The sequence below is a fragment of the Canis lupus genome, chromosome 32 (genome assembly GCF_003254725.2).
Source record: "Canis lupus dingo isolate Sandy chromosome 32, ASM325472v2, whole genome shotgun sequence".
NCBI classification, from domain to species: domain Eukaryota; kingdom Metazoa; phylum Chordata; class Mammalia; order Carnivora; family Canidae; genus Canis; species Canis lupus.
In genome coordinates, this window is record NC_064274.1 from 33561071 (window position 1) to 33579250 (window position 18180).

The 18180-nt window shown below is 40.2% G+C and overlaps 1 protein-coding gene across 24 annotated transcripts in view; it reads right to left on the reverse strand.

Annotated features, from left to right (window-relative positions):
- The window catches only part of CAMK2D (calcium/calmodulin dependent protein kinase II delta), a 301972-nt gene extending 301045 nt beyond the window's left edge, over positions 1 to 927 (reverse strand). For 6 of the 24 annotated variants that reach the window (XM_025465974.3, XM_025465985.3, XM_025465980.3 and 3 more), the window contains exon 1: positions 348 to 924. In XM_025465974.3, the coding sequence (XP_025321759.1) occupies positions 348 to 412 (65 nt within the window). In that variant the 5' untranslated portion in view covers positions 413 to 924. Of the gene's footprint in view, positions 1 to 347 lie in introns of all 24 variants that reach the window. The other 18 variants (XM_025465971.3, XM_025465973.3, XM_025465990.3 and 15 more) reach the window with 5 other exon arrangements.
- Between the last annotated feature and the right edge of the window lie 17253 nt (positions 928 to 18180).

The window sequence follows — 18180 nt, forward strand, 5'->3', positions numbered from 1 at the left end:
CACGCACGCTCGCACACTTCTCAGGATGACAGCTACAACTGCAGGGATCGTAAATCCACTAAGTCTCTAGTGCAAGAGGGTTGGGGTGGGGGGGGGTGGGCGGGAGAAGGTGGGTTGAGGATCATCGGAATGGGCCACACAAGCGGGGTGGAGGGTCTTTTCCAGTCTCGGTCCCCCTCCTCTTGCTAGAGCAGCACCTTGCTCAGAGCCGGCCACGCCACTGGCCCTCCTCCCACTCCTCGGGTCTCCCCAGCTCCCTCGCCCCGCGCGGGAGGCCGGTGGGTCGGGGAACGCTACCCGCCCCTCTGCTGGGAAGGGGACGTGCGGACGCGGGCAAAGGCGCTTACTTTCCGAGCTCCTCGAAAAGCTGATACTCGTCCGTGAACCTGGTGCAGGTTGCGGTCGAAGCCATCCTCTCGGTGCGGGCTATGCCCCTGGCTGGGAGAGCCGGCGGACGCGACTCCAACAGACGCGCGGCTTCCCCGGGACTGGCCCCGCGGCGCTGCCACCCAGGGCCGCCCTCACTTTCCTCGTCCGAAAGTAGCTCGCCCGGGAGGGAGTGTGCGCAGGGGCGGGGCGCGAGGGGAGATGACCAGAAAGGGTGGCGTGGGGTCTCCTCCCCACGGCCCGCCGATTCTCTTCCTCCTCCTCCTCCTCCTCCTCCTCCTCCGGCCCGTGCTTCCTTCTCCGCGGGACGCTCCACCCGCCCCTTCCCAGCCCCTCTCCCCCAAATGCCGGGGGCGAAGTACTCGGGAAGAAGGGGCCGGGAAATGGAAAACAGCCGGGCACGGGGCGAGAGGCGAGCAGTTGCGAAACTAGCCGCACCGGGCTGGAGGGGAGGGAGCCCGAGGGGGCGGAGGCCGAGGAGCCGGGAGCGGACAGCGCGAGCCCAGCTGCAGCTGTCAGCGGGCGCGGGGGGCGCGGGGCGCGCCGGGGCTCGGCCGAGCGTGCGCGCCCGGGGCCCGCCTGCCTCCCGCGGGCGCCTCGGCTGCCTGGCGCTGCCCCTGGGGCCCGCGCCGCTCCGCTGCGAGGCTGCGCGGCTGCGCGGCGAGAGGAAGAGCGCTCGGATGGGGCGAAGCCCGGGCGGCCCTCCGCGGGCCTGGGCCTCCGCCTCCTCCCCTCGCCTCCCCTCCCCTCCCCCGCGCTCCCTCCGCGGAGCCCCCTCCTCGCCGGTCCCACACCTCCCTCTAGCGACTCCCAGCCCGGCGCCTTCGCGGACCTCGCTCTCCGCCCCGGGTCTCACGCTCGCGCACACCCGTCGGGGGGCGGGGGGGGCGGGGGGGGCGGAGGATGTACGAACGAGCAGCCCGGCGAGGGTTTAGGCGAGTGAGGCGACACGGCGAGCCGCCCAGGTGACCTCGCGGTCAGGCGGCTGCCGACACTGGGGCTGGATGCGGCGGAACGACGCGGGGCGAGCCGCGGGCCGGCCGGGGGGTGCCCCCGGGGGGAGGGCGACGTGCGCGGCCGCGTCCGCGTCCGCGTCCGCTCGGCTCCGCTCGGGGTCGACACCGCGGGGGCCGGAGGTGGGCAGTCGGCCGCGTCCCGCCCGGGGTCCCGGCCTCCCACAGCCCCCGGGGACTCCGGGCCCGGCCGGCAGAAGCCGCGCCGCCGCCCGCAGCCGGCTCAGCGAGGGGCGCTGCCCGCCGTGCGCCACGTTTCACGTGTGAGGCGACTGCACCTCACTGCCCACGTGCCCCCGCGCCGTTTTCCAGGCCGGGTCGCTCAAACTCTTGACAGACAACCCCCGCCCCAGGCCTTCGCTTCAGCCTTTGCCGAAGGCTAGAATGAAAGCAAACACTCCCCGAGCGAGCGAGCGAGCGAGCGAGCGAGCCACACCCTCCCTTCAGAGTAACTCCCGCGTAAGCTCAGGAAGTTCTGATAGTAAGGCGGCTTCTCGCGAGATCTCCGGCCCGGGCGGCGGGGGCGGGGCCGGGGGCGGGGGCGGGGGCGGCTGCTGGGCAGGTTGGGTGTCGGTCACGCGACCTGGCTGGGGCTGACGTCACTCGCATCACGTGAACACGTTCCGGCCCGTTTCGTTTTGCAAAGGGAAGAAAGAGAAGTCTAGCGGCCGGGCGTGTTCTGCTCGCATGACCGAAGACCTGGCTAGGCAGTGACCCGGAAGTACGCTTCGTAAGCGACTTAACGGTTCAAGAGTGTGTCCTTAGCATTAGCAGACAGTAAATAGGAGGAAAAAAGTAGATTTAAAATAAATCGCTGATCGCTGAAACAACCCCCGGCCCTCCCGTCTGTCTTTAATAAACTATGCATCTGCAATTTTGAAGGCAGAACAAAACGGTTTTGAACGGTCTTTCCAAATTGCTGTCCTTTGTTTTACAGCAGGGGACCCTAAAAACCTCGTAGTTCTGGCTGATTTGTTCATGATTAGCATCACATCATGGACTCAGATTTCCGCAGCTGGAAGATAAAGGATAACTTGGATATACAGTCTAATGTAGAGGAATTGTTGCCATCTCCCAAGGGCTGCTTGTCCATAGTCACACATTTCCTCATCTGGGGAATGATCTCCTGCCAAGAAGCAGAGCTTTTACTGAGGTTTTCAAAGTATTTACCAATTCCAACCACTGTAACAAAATGGAACCTTGTGCCTATTTTTATTCCTAGCCATAAAAAGCGAATAGAACATTGTGTAAAATGTAATGATACAAGATGATACCAAAGGCTGTATAAAGAAAAACAGGTCTAAATATTAATAATTGAGCCATAAAATTGGAAAAAAAAGATTTCGTCTGCTAAAGATTTTTAACTTGTGTCTTAAATATCTAGCAACATGGTTCCAAGTTATAATGCAATAATGTAACATTCTCTGAATCTGAAAATGAAGCAGAGTGAGTATAATTAAAACAATAAATAAAGATAATATAAAATTTTACAACTCCGGGGAGGAAAAAAATTTTTGAATATTCAAGTAATTAGGTCTACATAATTACAGTATTTATCTCAGTTATTTAAACTAGCAATAATTGTGAGTGGTTATGATGATTGTATGATACAATGAAACAGAAGAGTTTCAATATTGATGTATTATTAGACAATAAATGTGTATTTTAAACACTGCTTACTCAATATTTGTGCTGTTTCCTGATTAATATCTTAGACTGATTAAAATATTTCTCTTATTCAAAGATTGACAGTTATTTCTGAAGTTTGGGCTTTCTTAAAACAGTGATTTTTTTTTTTTTAATGTTTACAAGACAGTAATCCTTCTAAAGTTACACAGAAATCCCATTTGGATTATAATCTTCTTGCCTTCTTCCTGGTCTCCTGTGTCTGCCCTTACCCCTTTTCATTCTAGTCTAGCCATGGCAGGCATAATGGTCCCCTTAAAACCTCAGTCAGAACAAATCATGCCTTTGCTCAAAAACTTCTGAAGTCTTAGTAACTCAATTAGATTAAAAAGCAAAATTCCAAAAATGGCTAACAAGGCCTTCACGGGTCTGCCCTCCATCCCTACTCCATTCGTCTTCTTACCCTCAGTTTGTACCCTGGCTCATTCTACTCCAGCCGCATTGGCCTCTGCTGTTCTGGAGCATGACTTGGCATGCTCCTGATTAGGGACTTCACATGTACTATTCTCTCTTTCCTGGAATATTCATTTCTCCTATTGCATTTTTTTACCTCCTTCTAGTATTTTCTCAAATATCACCTCATCAATGCAGCTTTCCCTAGCCACTCTATCAATTACTGCCCATTTTTCAGACATGATTTCTATTTGCACTGCCTGCTTTATTGTTCCCCTTAATATCTATTACCATCTAGTATACTATAAATTTTTCCCTGTTAATTGTTTACTTCCCAACTAAAATATAAGTTCCCCAAGGGCATGCGTTATTGTCTGTTTTGTTTACTACTCTATTTCCAGCAACTGGAATAGTACCTGGACATAATAGCTGCTCAATGAATTTTATTGAATGGGCAAATTAATTATTTTGGAATTTAAATGATCTAATTGCAATTTTTATATGAAAGTTGTTGGGCAGCCCAGGTGGCTCAGCGGTTTAGCGCTGCCTTTGGCCCAGGGCCTGATCCTGGAGACCTGGGATCGAGTCACGTCAGGCTCCCTGCATGGAGCCTGCTTCTCCCTCTGCCTCTCTCTCTCATAAATACATAAAATCTTTTTTTTAAAAGTTGTTGATAATTAATATACCAATAAAACTTATTACTCTAAGGTGATCATTTTCAATTAAGATAGTCCCAGTATCCTATAATTGAAAGTGCTTACGTGGAGAAGTGGATTTTTAAAATACATTAAAAATTAACATCAAGGGAAAAAGGATCTAGTACTAATTTTCATGCCATTGAAGTCCATAAAGGGAGAAGGAATTTCTGTTTTTGTAGATATACTGGCATTACTAAATTTTACATTGTAATAAAAGACAGATGCCAAAAGTTTCAAATGATTAGGTCTCACTGTGAAGACACAACTCAGTTAAGGAAATGAAAATGTGGCTTTGAAATAAGTTTTTGTAATTCCTACACTAGTTTAATACCACCCCTACTATGAAAGAAGATCCATTTTATGATGTGAAGAAATACTTAGGAAGTCATAAATGTGAAAAGGACGTCAGAAGTTACAAATGGGAATGGAGGATTGGCAGGTTAAAGTTAAGAAATTTTCTAAAATTTAGTAAAACACATGAGCTGAAAGTTATACAAAAAATAAAATGCAGGAATGCCTGGGTGGCTCAGTGGTTAAGTTTCTGTCTTTGGCTCAGGTCATGATCCTGGACGTCCTGGGATGGAGTCCTGCAACGGGCTCCCCACAGGGAGCCTGCTTCTCCCTCTGCCTGTCTCTGCCTCTCTCTGCCTCTCTCTCTCTCTCTCTCTCTCTCTCGAATAAATAAATAAAATCTTTTAAAATAAAATACATTATTCAAGTATAAATGGGAAAAAAGTTATAAACGTGCATATTTGGTTTCTCAATTGATTTAATCACACAAAGATTGAAATCAGCTAGTGTTATAAGCTCCTAATGTTCTGTTTGCTAAGGTGAAAGAAAAGCAGTCATAATTTTATCTTCTTCTAAAATGTATTCTTTAATGCTGGAAAAGGTAACAGTGAACAGAGGAAGAGGTGTGAGGTATGAGGGGTGGGGAGTTTTAGGGGGGTAACTAGTTCTAAGCAGAGCCCAGTCACTACCTACATTGCTAGACTTCCATCAGATGAAATCATGTTAATACCAAGACCACACAATATTTTGCTCTAAATATATTCCCTCCCTTTTGTGTGTGTGTGTGATGGTATCAACTGACCAAAGTAGCAAAGAGGTAGAAGACAGAATGAAAATCATCACTACGTACAAATACAACAGGAGAACCAAAGATAGAAGATCTCTTTTTTTTCTCTTTTTTGCCATTTTGCAATTAAAAATTGGAAGCCTTCAGGAGTCCCACCAGGAAAGAGTAAGTTTCTAATACTTAGGTAAACAAAACGGATACTGGCAGTCATTGATATTCCTTGCTACAGTTACAAGACAAGAAACAACAGAGAGATGATGCTATCTCCACAGCTCCTTACAGTAAAGACTATCAGTAATAAGTAGATTGCTGTGAGAGTTTTAGCAGGGTGTGTATTGTAGCCACTTTCCACTGAGTATTTGGAGGCAAGGAGAAGAATGCAACTTGCTGTTGTTTTTTCCAATTAGGTTTCTCAAGATATAATAATTGAATCTCATAGAGCCAGACACAAAAATAGTCTACTAGTAAGCTGATAATCTATTCACCAAACTATCCATTCATGAGAGATGAGCTTGCAGGTGAAGAAATGAACTATTCATGAAACAGAAGCTCATAACTGAAAAGATTTTCATTTCATCAGGTTCAGAAGGAATTTTTCCCCTACAAATAAACATAAATGTGTAAATGAACAAGGAAATAAGCGATACCCGCACAATGAAGAGGTAGCTTTTTTTCCCATTACTTCCAAGCACATGGATTAGCATATTTGACCCTCCATGAAGATATCTAACACTCTGCTAAAAAGAATTGTAGCAGGAGATTATATTTAATATAAAGTACGATGCATAAACCAAAACAACTGTATAAAAGGCTATTGATCATTAACAAAGTAAAAACATGAATTAGCAGATGTTAAGTCTTCCTCTGTGCATGGGTAATGACTTTCACTTACTACTGTTGCAACACTTCTTACACTGGACTGTGACTATTGGCCCCTTATATGACAGGAACTGTCAGTCTCCTACTGCAGCACTGGTACAGGGCTCAAAAATACCTTTTATTAAAATATATACATATATATTATCATCAGTCTCTATCTCCAAAATATTAAAAATGCCCAATATTTAATAGGGTGTAATAAAGCCTTTTCCTGTCTATATATAATAGATCATTTTCAATCCTTCCATAATTTGACTTCTTTGTATGATTTCATACTGGGTTTAAAATGTTCTCTGTAGGTTTCCACATCCAGCACCATATTTTCCATTCACAGCACCTCCCAACACCCACAACATTTCTGTCTTTTCTTCAGGCTCATTCCTGAGCTCTTTTTTTTTTCCAACTTTATGGTGAATGGTATGCTTCGGCATTCCATTGTAGGCTGCTTTTGTTCTTAACCTTACACACACCCTTCTCAGGCTGCTTTAATAACTAATTTTCCTGATTATTACCTGTTTTAAATTTGGCTCTCCAGATGTAGACCCGTAGACAAAAATGTCTGTGCAAGTGATTTATGGAGAGGCAGAGCTCTCAGAGAAAAGGGTAAGGATGGGGAGGAAGCAGAACAAAGACAAACAAACAACCTGGTGTGATTTCAGGCAAAGTCTCAGCCTGAACCTCTTTTACATTCAGCTCGAGAATGTAGATTCCATCCAGATTTTGTTCCTTTCCAGGTAAGGACTTTCCTATTCTTTCACCAGTCAGTCCCTGACTCCTAGCTAAGGGGAAGGGGGAAGAAGGGACACAAACCCCCAAAGAATCAAGTAGGACCCCCTCTTCTTGCGGGCACATAGAGAGTGGGGAGATAACAAGAGTCTGTTAGATATGGAAATGCTAATAACTCTGAAATCTTCCTCTCAAACTCCAATCTCTTCCTGAGCTTCAGACACGTGTTTCCTGCTCCCTATTAGAAACTTCCTCTTAGATATTCCACCTCTATGTCTGATTTAACATGTTAAAAATTCATCTCCTGGGATCCCTAGGTGGCGCAGCGCTTTGGCGCCTGCCTTTGGCCTAGGGCGCGATCCTGGAGACCCGGGATCGAATCCCACAACGGGCTCCCGGTGCGTGGAGCCTGCTTCTCTCTCTGCCTGTGTCTCTGCCTCTCTCTCTCTCTCTGTGACTATCATAAAAAAAAAAAAAAATTCATCTCCTGTATTCCCTCTTCACTTACACCTCTTCCATATCTCAGTAAAATTTGAGGGCCGCCTGTAAGTAACAATCCCTCTGCCTTACTACCCCCAACCAATCATATGTCCCTGTACCTCCTGCCATCTCCACTGCAAATACCTTCTTTTAGGCCACCACCTTCTCTCACTTGGATTAGGGCGTTAAGTCATCCTTCTGTAGTGAACTCACATTAAAGAAATCTAATATGTCTCTCCTCACCATTAATCCTATGAAAAAAAAAGTCCAAAATCTTTAGTACACCCTACCAGGTGTTTCCTCATCAGGACCCTGCTTAGTTTCATAGATTCATCTCTCTTGTCACCATCCCATACAGCGACTACCAAGTATTTCTAGAATTATCTATTCACTTCATATTTCTCATCACTGGCATTCTAGACCAAACTGTTGTCATCTCTCAACCAAGTTTGCAGAGAAAGCCTCCCAACTCCATTAATTTCTGCTAGCTTCCATCTCCTCTGCACATCTGAGAGAATGATCTTTTAAAAACAAACTGATCCCACAATTCCTTTGCTAAAATACTTCAATCACTTTTCTAATCATCTTGAAATAGAGACCAACATATTGTATGTGTTTTAGGAAGCCCTACATGATCTGTTTTTGTCTGTTTCTTACATGTTGAAGAAACCTTTTCTATTCACAAGGTTGTATATTTGCCTGTGTTTTTCTCTTAACACTGTTATGATTAGTATTTTAACCTGTCTAAAATTTATTGTTGTGAACGGTACAAGGCCAGTATCTACTTTCATGTTTTTCTCTAAAATATCTAGTTTTGGGCAGCCTGGGTGGCTCAGCGGTTTAGTGCCTGCCTTCAGCCCAGGGTGTGATCCTGGACACCCAAGATCAAGTCCCATGTCAGGCTCTGAGCGTGGAGCCTGCTTCTCCCTCTGCCTGTGTCTCTGCCTCTCTCTCTATATGTCTCTCATAAATAAATAAATAAAATATTTTTTAAAATAAAATATCTAGTTTTGCCAATGCATTAACTGAATAGTTCATCTTTCCCACTTCTTTAGAAGACCTTTTAAAAAATCATATAGTCATGATACATGGAATTGCTTCATTATTCTCTATCTTCTATTTGTCTATTCCTGTGCTAAAACTCTTCTCCTAATTCATGTGGCTTTAGAGGAGGATAGCATTTCCCTCATCTTTCTTCATTTTCAAACTTAGCTTTTAAAAAAATATTAATGGTTTAAATTATCTTTGCCAAAACTTGAAAGTTGTTTTTTCTTCATGTAGGGCCCAATGCCAAGGCTTTGCTATATGGTTTCAACTAGGCAACACAAACTCGACACAGAATAGATTTTAAAATACGTTTTCTTACTCAATTTATTATCACCAAATACTGTAGAATTATACTAACCTCTGTCCTATTTGCATGACAGGTCAGGCTATTCATTATTATTTATTATAATTTGTTATCAACTACTATTTCATTCCTAGCTTACCAAGGCCTCCAATATTTCTTATTTCTCTGCTTCTTTGCTTTGTAGAAGTTCGTTGTAGATATGCTCACTCATTCATTTAAAAAGTAGAAAGAGAAGTGGTTTTAAAGTTTTACTTGGCCAATGCAGTAATACATGTAGCTAAACCTAACCATCAGAGTCTGTTCTATCCTTCTACAAAAATAGGGTTGGAGCTGAGCACATAGGTAGCATACATCTAGCAAAAGTTTTTGCCTTCAGATTAAATTATTGACAAAGAAATGGGAGCAGAAGTGATGTATACCACTTTAGGTTTTGCATTTTCCCCAGCTCCCACCCCCACAAAACAACACCACATTCATGCTGCTTAATGTTCTTCACATTCCTGAATGACTGGCATGGCAAATCCTAGGATGATCTTCTAAGTGTCATGTTGAAGATGTCAGTCTGGATCCCTGAAAGAATTCATAAAAGCAAAGCTGCTGTTGACCTGGAAACTCTGCTCTAGACTAAAGAAATAAACTTTTGTTCTCAAAGGAACTGAATTTTAAACTTTTGTTTCTATAGCTTAGCCTGCCCTATGTAAAACAAAGCATTTTTAAAAAGACCTCTTAAAAGTCCTGTATAAATGTAAAGTATCACTATAACTCAAAGCTTAAGAATAAAAGTATAATTAATGAATGAATGGAAATAAGTGGTTGGGGGTATGACCATATTTTATTTTTCCATATTATGCCAGTTTCCATTAGTGAGGTTATTAATATTTAGCTTTGTTGTAAAATGGTCCAACTCTAGTCAGAACAAGTATCTATATGGTTCAAGTTAAAAAAATAAATGAAAGAATCATTCTATCATTTTACCCCTACTACACACACCCCCAATACACACATATGCCCACACAAAGATTTCATCCAATAGGGGAAACAGATTTTTAGAAATCTTGGAAGCTATAGCAATATCACTGCAAAGGGCCATGAACATTTTTCTCTAAAGTTTTCCCATTTTTTGTGTTTTTCTACTTCATTTATTACTCCAAAAAAAGAGTTTTCAATTAATTGCTTATTTGTAAGCAACACTTTTTTTTTTCACAAGTACTTGATTCATTTAACAAAGAAGGTGTGCCCTCAAATTAAGAGTTTAAAGGTGTTTTTGAAGGCAGAGACATTTAAGCTGAGAGAGTTATCAAAGTATATGGAAAACAAAGAGCTTCTTTCTGCAGCTTAAATGTGAATTGTGCCATTAATTTTGCAACATTTATTGTATAAGTTGTTTGTTTATACATTAGGCCATGCACAATAAGCAGTGTCCCCACTATTTGGAGGGGGATAGGCATTTAATCAATGGTTTGTAAGAAATTTAAGCAATATAAAGGAAGAATATAGGGAGCTATGAGAATGTAGAATATTTGTCTTGGTGGAGTAGGCAAAGAAGGTTTTTCTGAGAGGGGATGAGCAAATGAGATCTGAAAAATAAGTAAGAACTAGATAAAAGAAAGTACAGGGAAAAGCAAGGTCCCTGGCTGGCTCAATTGGAAGAGCATTCAATTCTTGATCTTGGGGTTGTGAGTTTGAGCCCCACGTTGGGTGTAGAGATTACTTAAAAATAAAATCTTTTTTTTTATAAAGTACAGGAAAAAGTATTCTGGTATATGGAACATGGTAAATTTGAGGAACCAGAGGAGGTCTACTGTGGGCAGCATGCAGTGAGCCAAATGAGGCTATAGGGAAGGGTCTGAGAGGCTGTCATGGGGAACTTAAAACTATATGAAAAAGAAAGGGCACCTGGGTGGCTCAGTTGGTTAAGCGCCCAACTCTTGACCTTAGCTCAAGTCTTAATTTCAGGATCGAGCGTACAGGCAGCATGTTGGCCTCCACACTGGGTACGGAGCCTACTCAAAAAACACAAAAAAGAAGGAAAAGAAACGAAAAAGAAAAAAGAAAAACACACAGAACAGTGTGGAAGCACTGCAAGGATTTAAAAATGCATGTGATATTCTGTATCCCATAGTTTATTCTGGCTGCCTGTGGAAAATGAATGCTAGTAATCTAAAGTGATCAGCTTAGAAGGCAAAAGTAAGAGAAAGTGATAGCATGGATTTAGGTGGTAGTGGTGTAAATAACGCTAAATGAATATTTAAAATATATTTGGAAAATTAATATTAAAACTATAAAAGACACATTGACATTTGAAACCATCTGTATTATTAGGAATTAGATAAAACCATAGACTATCTATGTTAGAATGACTTAGATTTGGGTTTTTGTTTGTTTGTTTGTTTGTTTGTTTTTCGGAAAACTCTGCCAGGAAATATAGTACTATAAATTAATAAATAACTTTACTGTTTTATTTGGGAACTTCTTTCTATCAAGTTACTCGAGAGAGTATTCTGCTCACCTGGCTAACTTACTCATCAGTTCAGTTTTCAATAATTACTTTACAGCATCCACTAATTTTCAGCTCTTATATCATAGATTTTGCCCAATTTTCTATTTCCCTTCTTGGAAGACTTCTTTTTTAAACATCTTGAGTCCAGATCCCAAGTCCTATGCATATCTCCCCTCTGAATTCTTTCTATTGAAACATTAGGTGGTGTTCTCCCTATCGTAATGAGTTTGTACTGCATTATTAATAGGTTGTCTGAAGATATTCAGAGGGGACAATGGAAACACAGGAAGTTCTTTCAAATACTGGCATGTTGTACAATAAAATATATGCAGCTATTATTGCACTAAATCGTGCTTAGCAAAGTTCTGGCATGGAAAAATGTCACAATATGTTAACTAAAAATTCAAGTTACTGAAGAGTTTATTTTAATCTCAATTTAGTTTAGTTTAGCTTAATCTGTTTTTTATTTGGTTTATGTTTGGTTGTTTGGATGGATGGATAGAGAAAGAGTTAAGTAAGATATGAGATAGATAAAATTCTCAAACTTCAAACAATTTCCTAAATTTTAACTGTGATTATCTTTGGAAGTAGGTGTATGAATTATTTCTTTTCAGTATTTTTGGATTTTCCTTCACTCAATAACTTTTGTGTACTAAAAGCAATGAATACTCTAAAAAGATAAAACTTTTGAATTTACGTATATTTGAGAATTAGAATATACATTCCAGAATCAAAGAGAAGCTTGGAATTTATCAATTCTGTGGTTTCCTCCTGGAGAGTTCCTTGTTGGTGCTGGGACCAAAGGATGAAGGAATAGTAATAACTACTCTTTGCATGTCATAGTTTCCCAGTAATCATATAAACAACATGAAATTTTTTATCTTATGGAATGAGGAAATTTGAGCATTAAATGTTTAACCTTATTTCTCACTAGAAATAGGGATCACTTCAAGTTTTATACTCAAGTTTTATACTAAGCTAATAATAACAGGTAACATTTTTTGAGTGTTACTATATGACTCACAACCCTCTGAGATAGTTTTCTGCTACAGAGCCACAGAACCTGTATTTTTAATTACTATATATTATCTTTCATATTTTTATTCATTTTACATGCCACAGCTAGATACACTCATAGATACATTTTTCAAATGGATAGTTCTGAGACTATTTAGCTGTGCAGATTTGGCGGCTCTTTAAGGGGAGAAACGGTGTGGAGTTAACAAATGAACTGCAGAAGTCATGTCTTCAGGGGAAAACCAGTGAATTTCCTACTTTGATAATTAGCTACAGTCAGCCCTAAGTGGTAAATAATATTAGCCAATAAACAACTGCTTTTCTAGAGAGATGGGTGACTCATTTTCTAAACATGTGTTTATGTGACTCTCATCTTCTGCTCCAGAGGTTCAGCTGAATACATCCTTCCTCCATCCTCCATAGGCCTTGTCCAGTTTTTGCTTCTTTCTGGCTCTGGTACCCACTTATCAACTTAGTTTCTTACCTCATCTCAGGGCTAGGATCTGCTTCATTTCCTAGGATCTGGTAGGATCTTACTTCAGATTAGGATCTGAAAATCTGACTGGTAAGGGGGAGAGTGACAATAAACTCCACAGCCCTCACTAGATATTTTAACGACTAGATGCAAGCCCTTTTCCTTAACATTCCCAGCTCACCTCATTTCCTGAGTGCATTTCTGTGGTTTACTCCCTGAACTTCAAACCAGGCCCTTCCAACAGGCTGGCAATGCCAGATTCCAAGTGCACCTCAGAAACATAAAAAGGATTCATATTGGATGGGTTCTATCACTATCTCCCACTGCCACCTGTTTAAATATGCGTGTTCTGGTTTCAATCCCTCTACCAATCCAAGAATCCTACTAATCACCAGGCTAGGGACTCCCAATGGCCAAATCCAGGCAACTTTACTCCAGCCCCATCCTCATGAGGATCTGTAGAAATCTACATGGCCAATTGCTATCTTTTCTTGAAATGAGTCTTCCTTTGACTTCCTTAATCCCAGTTCTCCTGGGTCTCCTACTGCTAAGAATCGTTCCTGCAGTGTTCATACTTCCGCCTTGTTCTTCTTCCTTCCCTTTTTCTTTATAATTAGGCCTTTACCACTACTTTGGAGTGGATATCACTACCAAAATCCTTGCCTACTGGCTCCATACAGAGAATTCCCACATCATGGTCCTCAGCCCCTGTAGCTCTCCAGAGGTGCTCATTCCTCTCTTATATTTCATGTGTTGATGCCACAGTGCATCCTTTCCAAACTCTCAATTTCTGTTAATGGTACCATTTCCTCACTTCTACAAATTCAATCCTTGGGGTAATGTTTGATCTCTTCCTTATATTCCCTATTTCCAATGTTATCACATCCTGTAGATTCTATATTAAAAATATCTACATTAAAACTACCCATTAGGGGAAATAAAAACTACCCATTAGGATTTACTCCTTCCCACTTATATGTCATCATCAGAGAGGGGGTCTATTATCTTGGTGCTCAGTAATTACAATGGTCTCCTTAGTGTTTCACCTACTGAGCCTTCTCCTCCAAGACAGCGGTCCATTTCTTCAGTATTCTTTAAAGCCCATTCATCACCTCCTATATTAAAAATGAAACCAAGTTAAAAATGGAGAACTTGAAGTATAAGGCTAATCTGTATTCTTCTCGTAGTAACTATTGTTTATTTAGTATCTACTATGTGCCAAACACTTTGTTAACCACTTAACGTATATTTACATTTTTAATCTTTTCGAGAATTGTGGAAAGTAATGGTTATTATGCCTGTTGTACATTTGAGCAAACAAGATTCAATTAACAGTATGTTTGCTGGAAGGTCACACCTACCAGAGGGCACATAGAGCTGTCATCTGATCCAGGTCTCTTGGATTCCAAAGCTTGTTCTAAGAATTTAATATATGATACTACAAAGACACATAAATTAGACAATCACTGGATACAACTTCTTGTTTTATATGTGATTATATGTCAGAAAAAAATTAAAAATTAATCCAATGAAGTCAAGAAACTTGTTTTCAGGATTTTTTAAAAAGATTTTACTTATTTACTCATGAGAGACCCACATGCCTCAAGGAGAGGCAGAGACATAAGCAGAGGGAGAAGCAGGCTCTCTGCAGCAAGCCTGATGCAGGACTTCATCCCAGGACCCTGGAATCATGACCTGAACCAAAAGCAGATGCTCAATCACTGAGCCACCTAAGCGTGCCCCTGCTTTCAGGGTTTTTGCTGATGTAGAATGAGATTAAGTACACACACACACACACACACACACACAAAGCATTGATGCTTTAACCTATCCTAAATTTCCTAGTGAGATTCAAGAAATGATAATTTCTCTGATGGCCAAGTACTTATTTATAGCCAAACTGTGATTCTCAAGAAGTAAAAATACTACACCGAACTATGGTATGGGCATCCTTTAGACCATGCTGTGTGGAATGGATGCTTTCAACACATGATTCCACGCAAGATGTCTGTAATGAATGAACTGTATGTTAGAGCAAGTTTGCCTCTCATGTTAAATGATAGAAAGACAATGAGAAAACAACTTCCTATATCTTCACCTGGAGGAAAGTAAATGTCTATGAAAATGGCTCTGTGAAGACTTGAGATGTGATGGTTTACGAAAAAGCAGAGCTTTTCCCCACAATCATAAAAACAGAACAAATAGAACAAAACAAAAACCTTTGGTAATATATAAGCCACTGCCCAGAGAGGTCTTAGTTAACACTGTAAGTGGTTCTGTTCTTGTTCCTGTTTATTCCAGTGTTTCTTTCTTTCATGTCATTAAGCTGTTTTTGTATAAAACCTTCTGATTCCTTCTTTTTACTGCCTCTCCAATTCTATATTTACAAATTGTTCCAAAAAAAGAAAAGGCATTTATATCAAACAACAAAGCTTATAATCCAGCCTGAGGAGCTCATTATTCATAGGAAGTGAATTAAAATTAAATTCATTCTGGGTGCAGTTAAGGCAAACCTTTTTGTTCACTGAAGGATTTCTCAGCCTCTGAAACTAAGATCAATCCAGAAAGTAAAAGAAAGGCACATTGGTGTATTCAAATATTAGTTCAATATAGATTATTGCCAGAATCTTTTTTTTTTATGATAGAGAGAGAGAGAGAGAGAGAGAGAGAGGCAGAGACACAGGAGGAGGGAGAAGCAGGCTCCATGCCGGGGCCTGACGTGGGACTCCATCCCGGGACTCTAGGATTGCGTCCTGGGCCAAAGGCAGGCGCCAAACCGCTGAGCCACCCAGGGATCCCCTATTGCCAGAATCTTATCAGAATCTGCCAGTGATTCTTAAGACATTACTTTAAAGCCAGTATTTATGTAACTAATTACAATAGTTTGTTTTCAAGTGTCAGGAATGAGTATGATCTACAGTAAGCAAAATGGAGGAATTTATTATAAAGATTCAAGAGAATATTTTATAAAACATAGTGATAGAAATAAACCTTTGTCTCAAGGAGGCTTAGAATTTAGAAACAAAAATATCAAAGTGCTAGTTGTATTCTTATACTGTTTTCCATTTCCACTTGTTTCTGTACTCTACTTTTTATTTTGCACAGCATAAAATGGCAAGGCAATCCCATAAGATTGTACAGTTTGCAATCTACACAAGGGTGTCCAGCCAAGAGAGTTAAAAAACAATCTAGTTCTGCTAGCCCAGCTGTGAACCCTCAGGGTTGAGTTGTCCTAGATGGGTGACTTTTTCTAGTTTCTAAAGGGCAGCATATAAGCATGCAGAGACCCCACCAAATGGCCATGGTTTTGCATATTTCAGGTCTAGCCACAAAAAAAAAAAATTAATATTGTTCAAACTCCAAATCCCTGGAGAAGAATTTTTTGTTGAAAGTGGCCCCCACTTCTGATTCAGTTAGCTATGATTCAGGAAGTAAGGGTATTTTTTTTTAAATTGTGAATTGGTAAGACTTTTGTGGGTAAAGCAGTTTTTCACAATTCCTTGAATTTTTATATTTCAGACTGTCTACTAACCTTTAACTCTTAGAGATCTCCTAAGAGCCAATTATTCAAGAAACTTATATCAGAATGGAAATTATGCCAAGAACAGCAGAAATCATCTAGATCTGGAAAGAGAGCTAGTTCTTTTTTTCTCTCCATATGCATAAAATTCTGTATGTATTGGCCTTGCATTCTTAGTAGACTGGAGATCCTTTTTTTTTTTTTTTTTTTTTTCAGCTAAAATACAAGGTATTATTGTTGAAATATTTGTTTTGCATTTTATTCCAAATTAATTTTTATCTTCCTTTTATGGTTAACAGATTTAGCCAATAAATATACAAGGTACTCAGTTAAACTTGAATTTCAGATAGATAATGAATAATTTTTTAGTATAAGTTTGACCTATATAATATCTGGGACTTAGATACACTAAAAAATATTGTTGCATGAAATATATACTAAATATTCATTGCTTATCTGGAACAAATTGGAGGGCAACTCTGCTTACCACCAACACTGTACTGTTTGAAACAAATTGAATTGGCCATCCTTTATTTTATCTGGCAAACTTACTTCCTTTTTATTATAAGTTGAACCCTGCAAAACTACTTTTAAACATTTCTAGATCTAATTTTGGCAGAGGTATGAAGTCAAGGAAATAGAAACAGATGTATATCCTTACATATAAAGGACATTAAAGCTTAAATTGGTGACTTTACAGTGAAATACAACACATAATCACCTGGCCTCTGTGTGTAAAAGGTCTCTGTTTTCTTTTGTAGGAGAAAAATTAATGAAGAATATGTTGTATTATTTTTATAGTATTATACACATACTTAGTCACACAGTGGAACAAGGATATTTTATCACTAAAATATAACCAGCTAAATAGTATATAATTCCACCAGAAAGTTAATTTACTTTTTTAGAGCTGTTGTGAGACATTTCCACATATTAATATTGTCACATCTCTTATTACTTTTCATTTTAATTTTAAATACTTGGAGTAGTCCTAAACTAACTCTATAGAATTACTGCAATTATTTATAATTGGTCATGTTTTAAAAAAACACCTAATGTTGCCTTTAGTTCTTGAGACTTAGCCTTACTTTTAAAAAATGGCACACAGTATTGGTGTTAAACTGAGAAACAAAAACCACAGAGTTTTGTGACAGGGTAACTATCTTATTAAGTCATATAAAACTTAAAAAGTAAAACTTAAAATGTTGGAATAATTATTATTTAGGTACACATAAAATCCACATGAGTTTAGACTTAAGTAATGTCAATAAGAGTATTGTTTTTGTAAGAAATTGAAGAAATGTCTTACTTTTCCTTTATTGCTCAAAAGTAGCACCACCACGATTATTTTAGTGATTTGAGGAGCACTTTTCTGTTCCATGCAGTACACTAATTAAGGTATATATTTAATCTTGTTTCCATTTCATAATCCTTGTAAGGTACATATTATCTAGATTTTTTTTAAACTAGTAGAACCTGATAGAAGTATTTATTAACTCCTCTAAGCCATGCATATAAATAATAAGTAGTAATATCTGCTCCTAAAGTCTGTATGATATGCCATAATAAAAAAATAAATAAATATACTGTGTTATTAAAAGATATGACCCAAACCCAAGGTAGGAAGTATTGACAATTTATCTTGGTTTCTTGATTTTTTTTTATTAGTAGTATTAATTTACACTGGTATTCACAACTCTTTTTTGATATAATGAATTATTCAGCTTGAACTGTGGTGCCATATTTGGGGGACAAAGATAATGGCCCGTTATCTTTTGATGGAAATATTATTGAAATTTACTCTTTGAGGAAGTCTTAGAGAATTAGCAACATGGTATTGACCACTAGAGGGCCCGAAATTTGCAATTCCTATTAATAACTAGTAGTACTGATGGACACTCTTTGTTTTTTTAGTTTAAGTGCTTTTTATTTTTAGATAACCTACATGACATGGTTTTTTTCCCTTAAGACAATGTG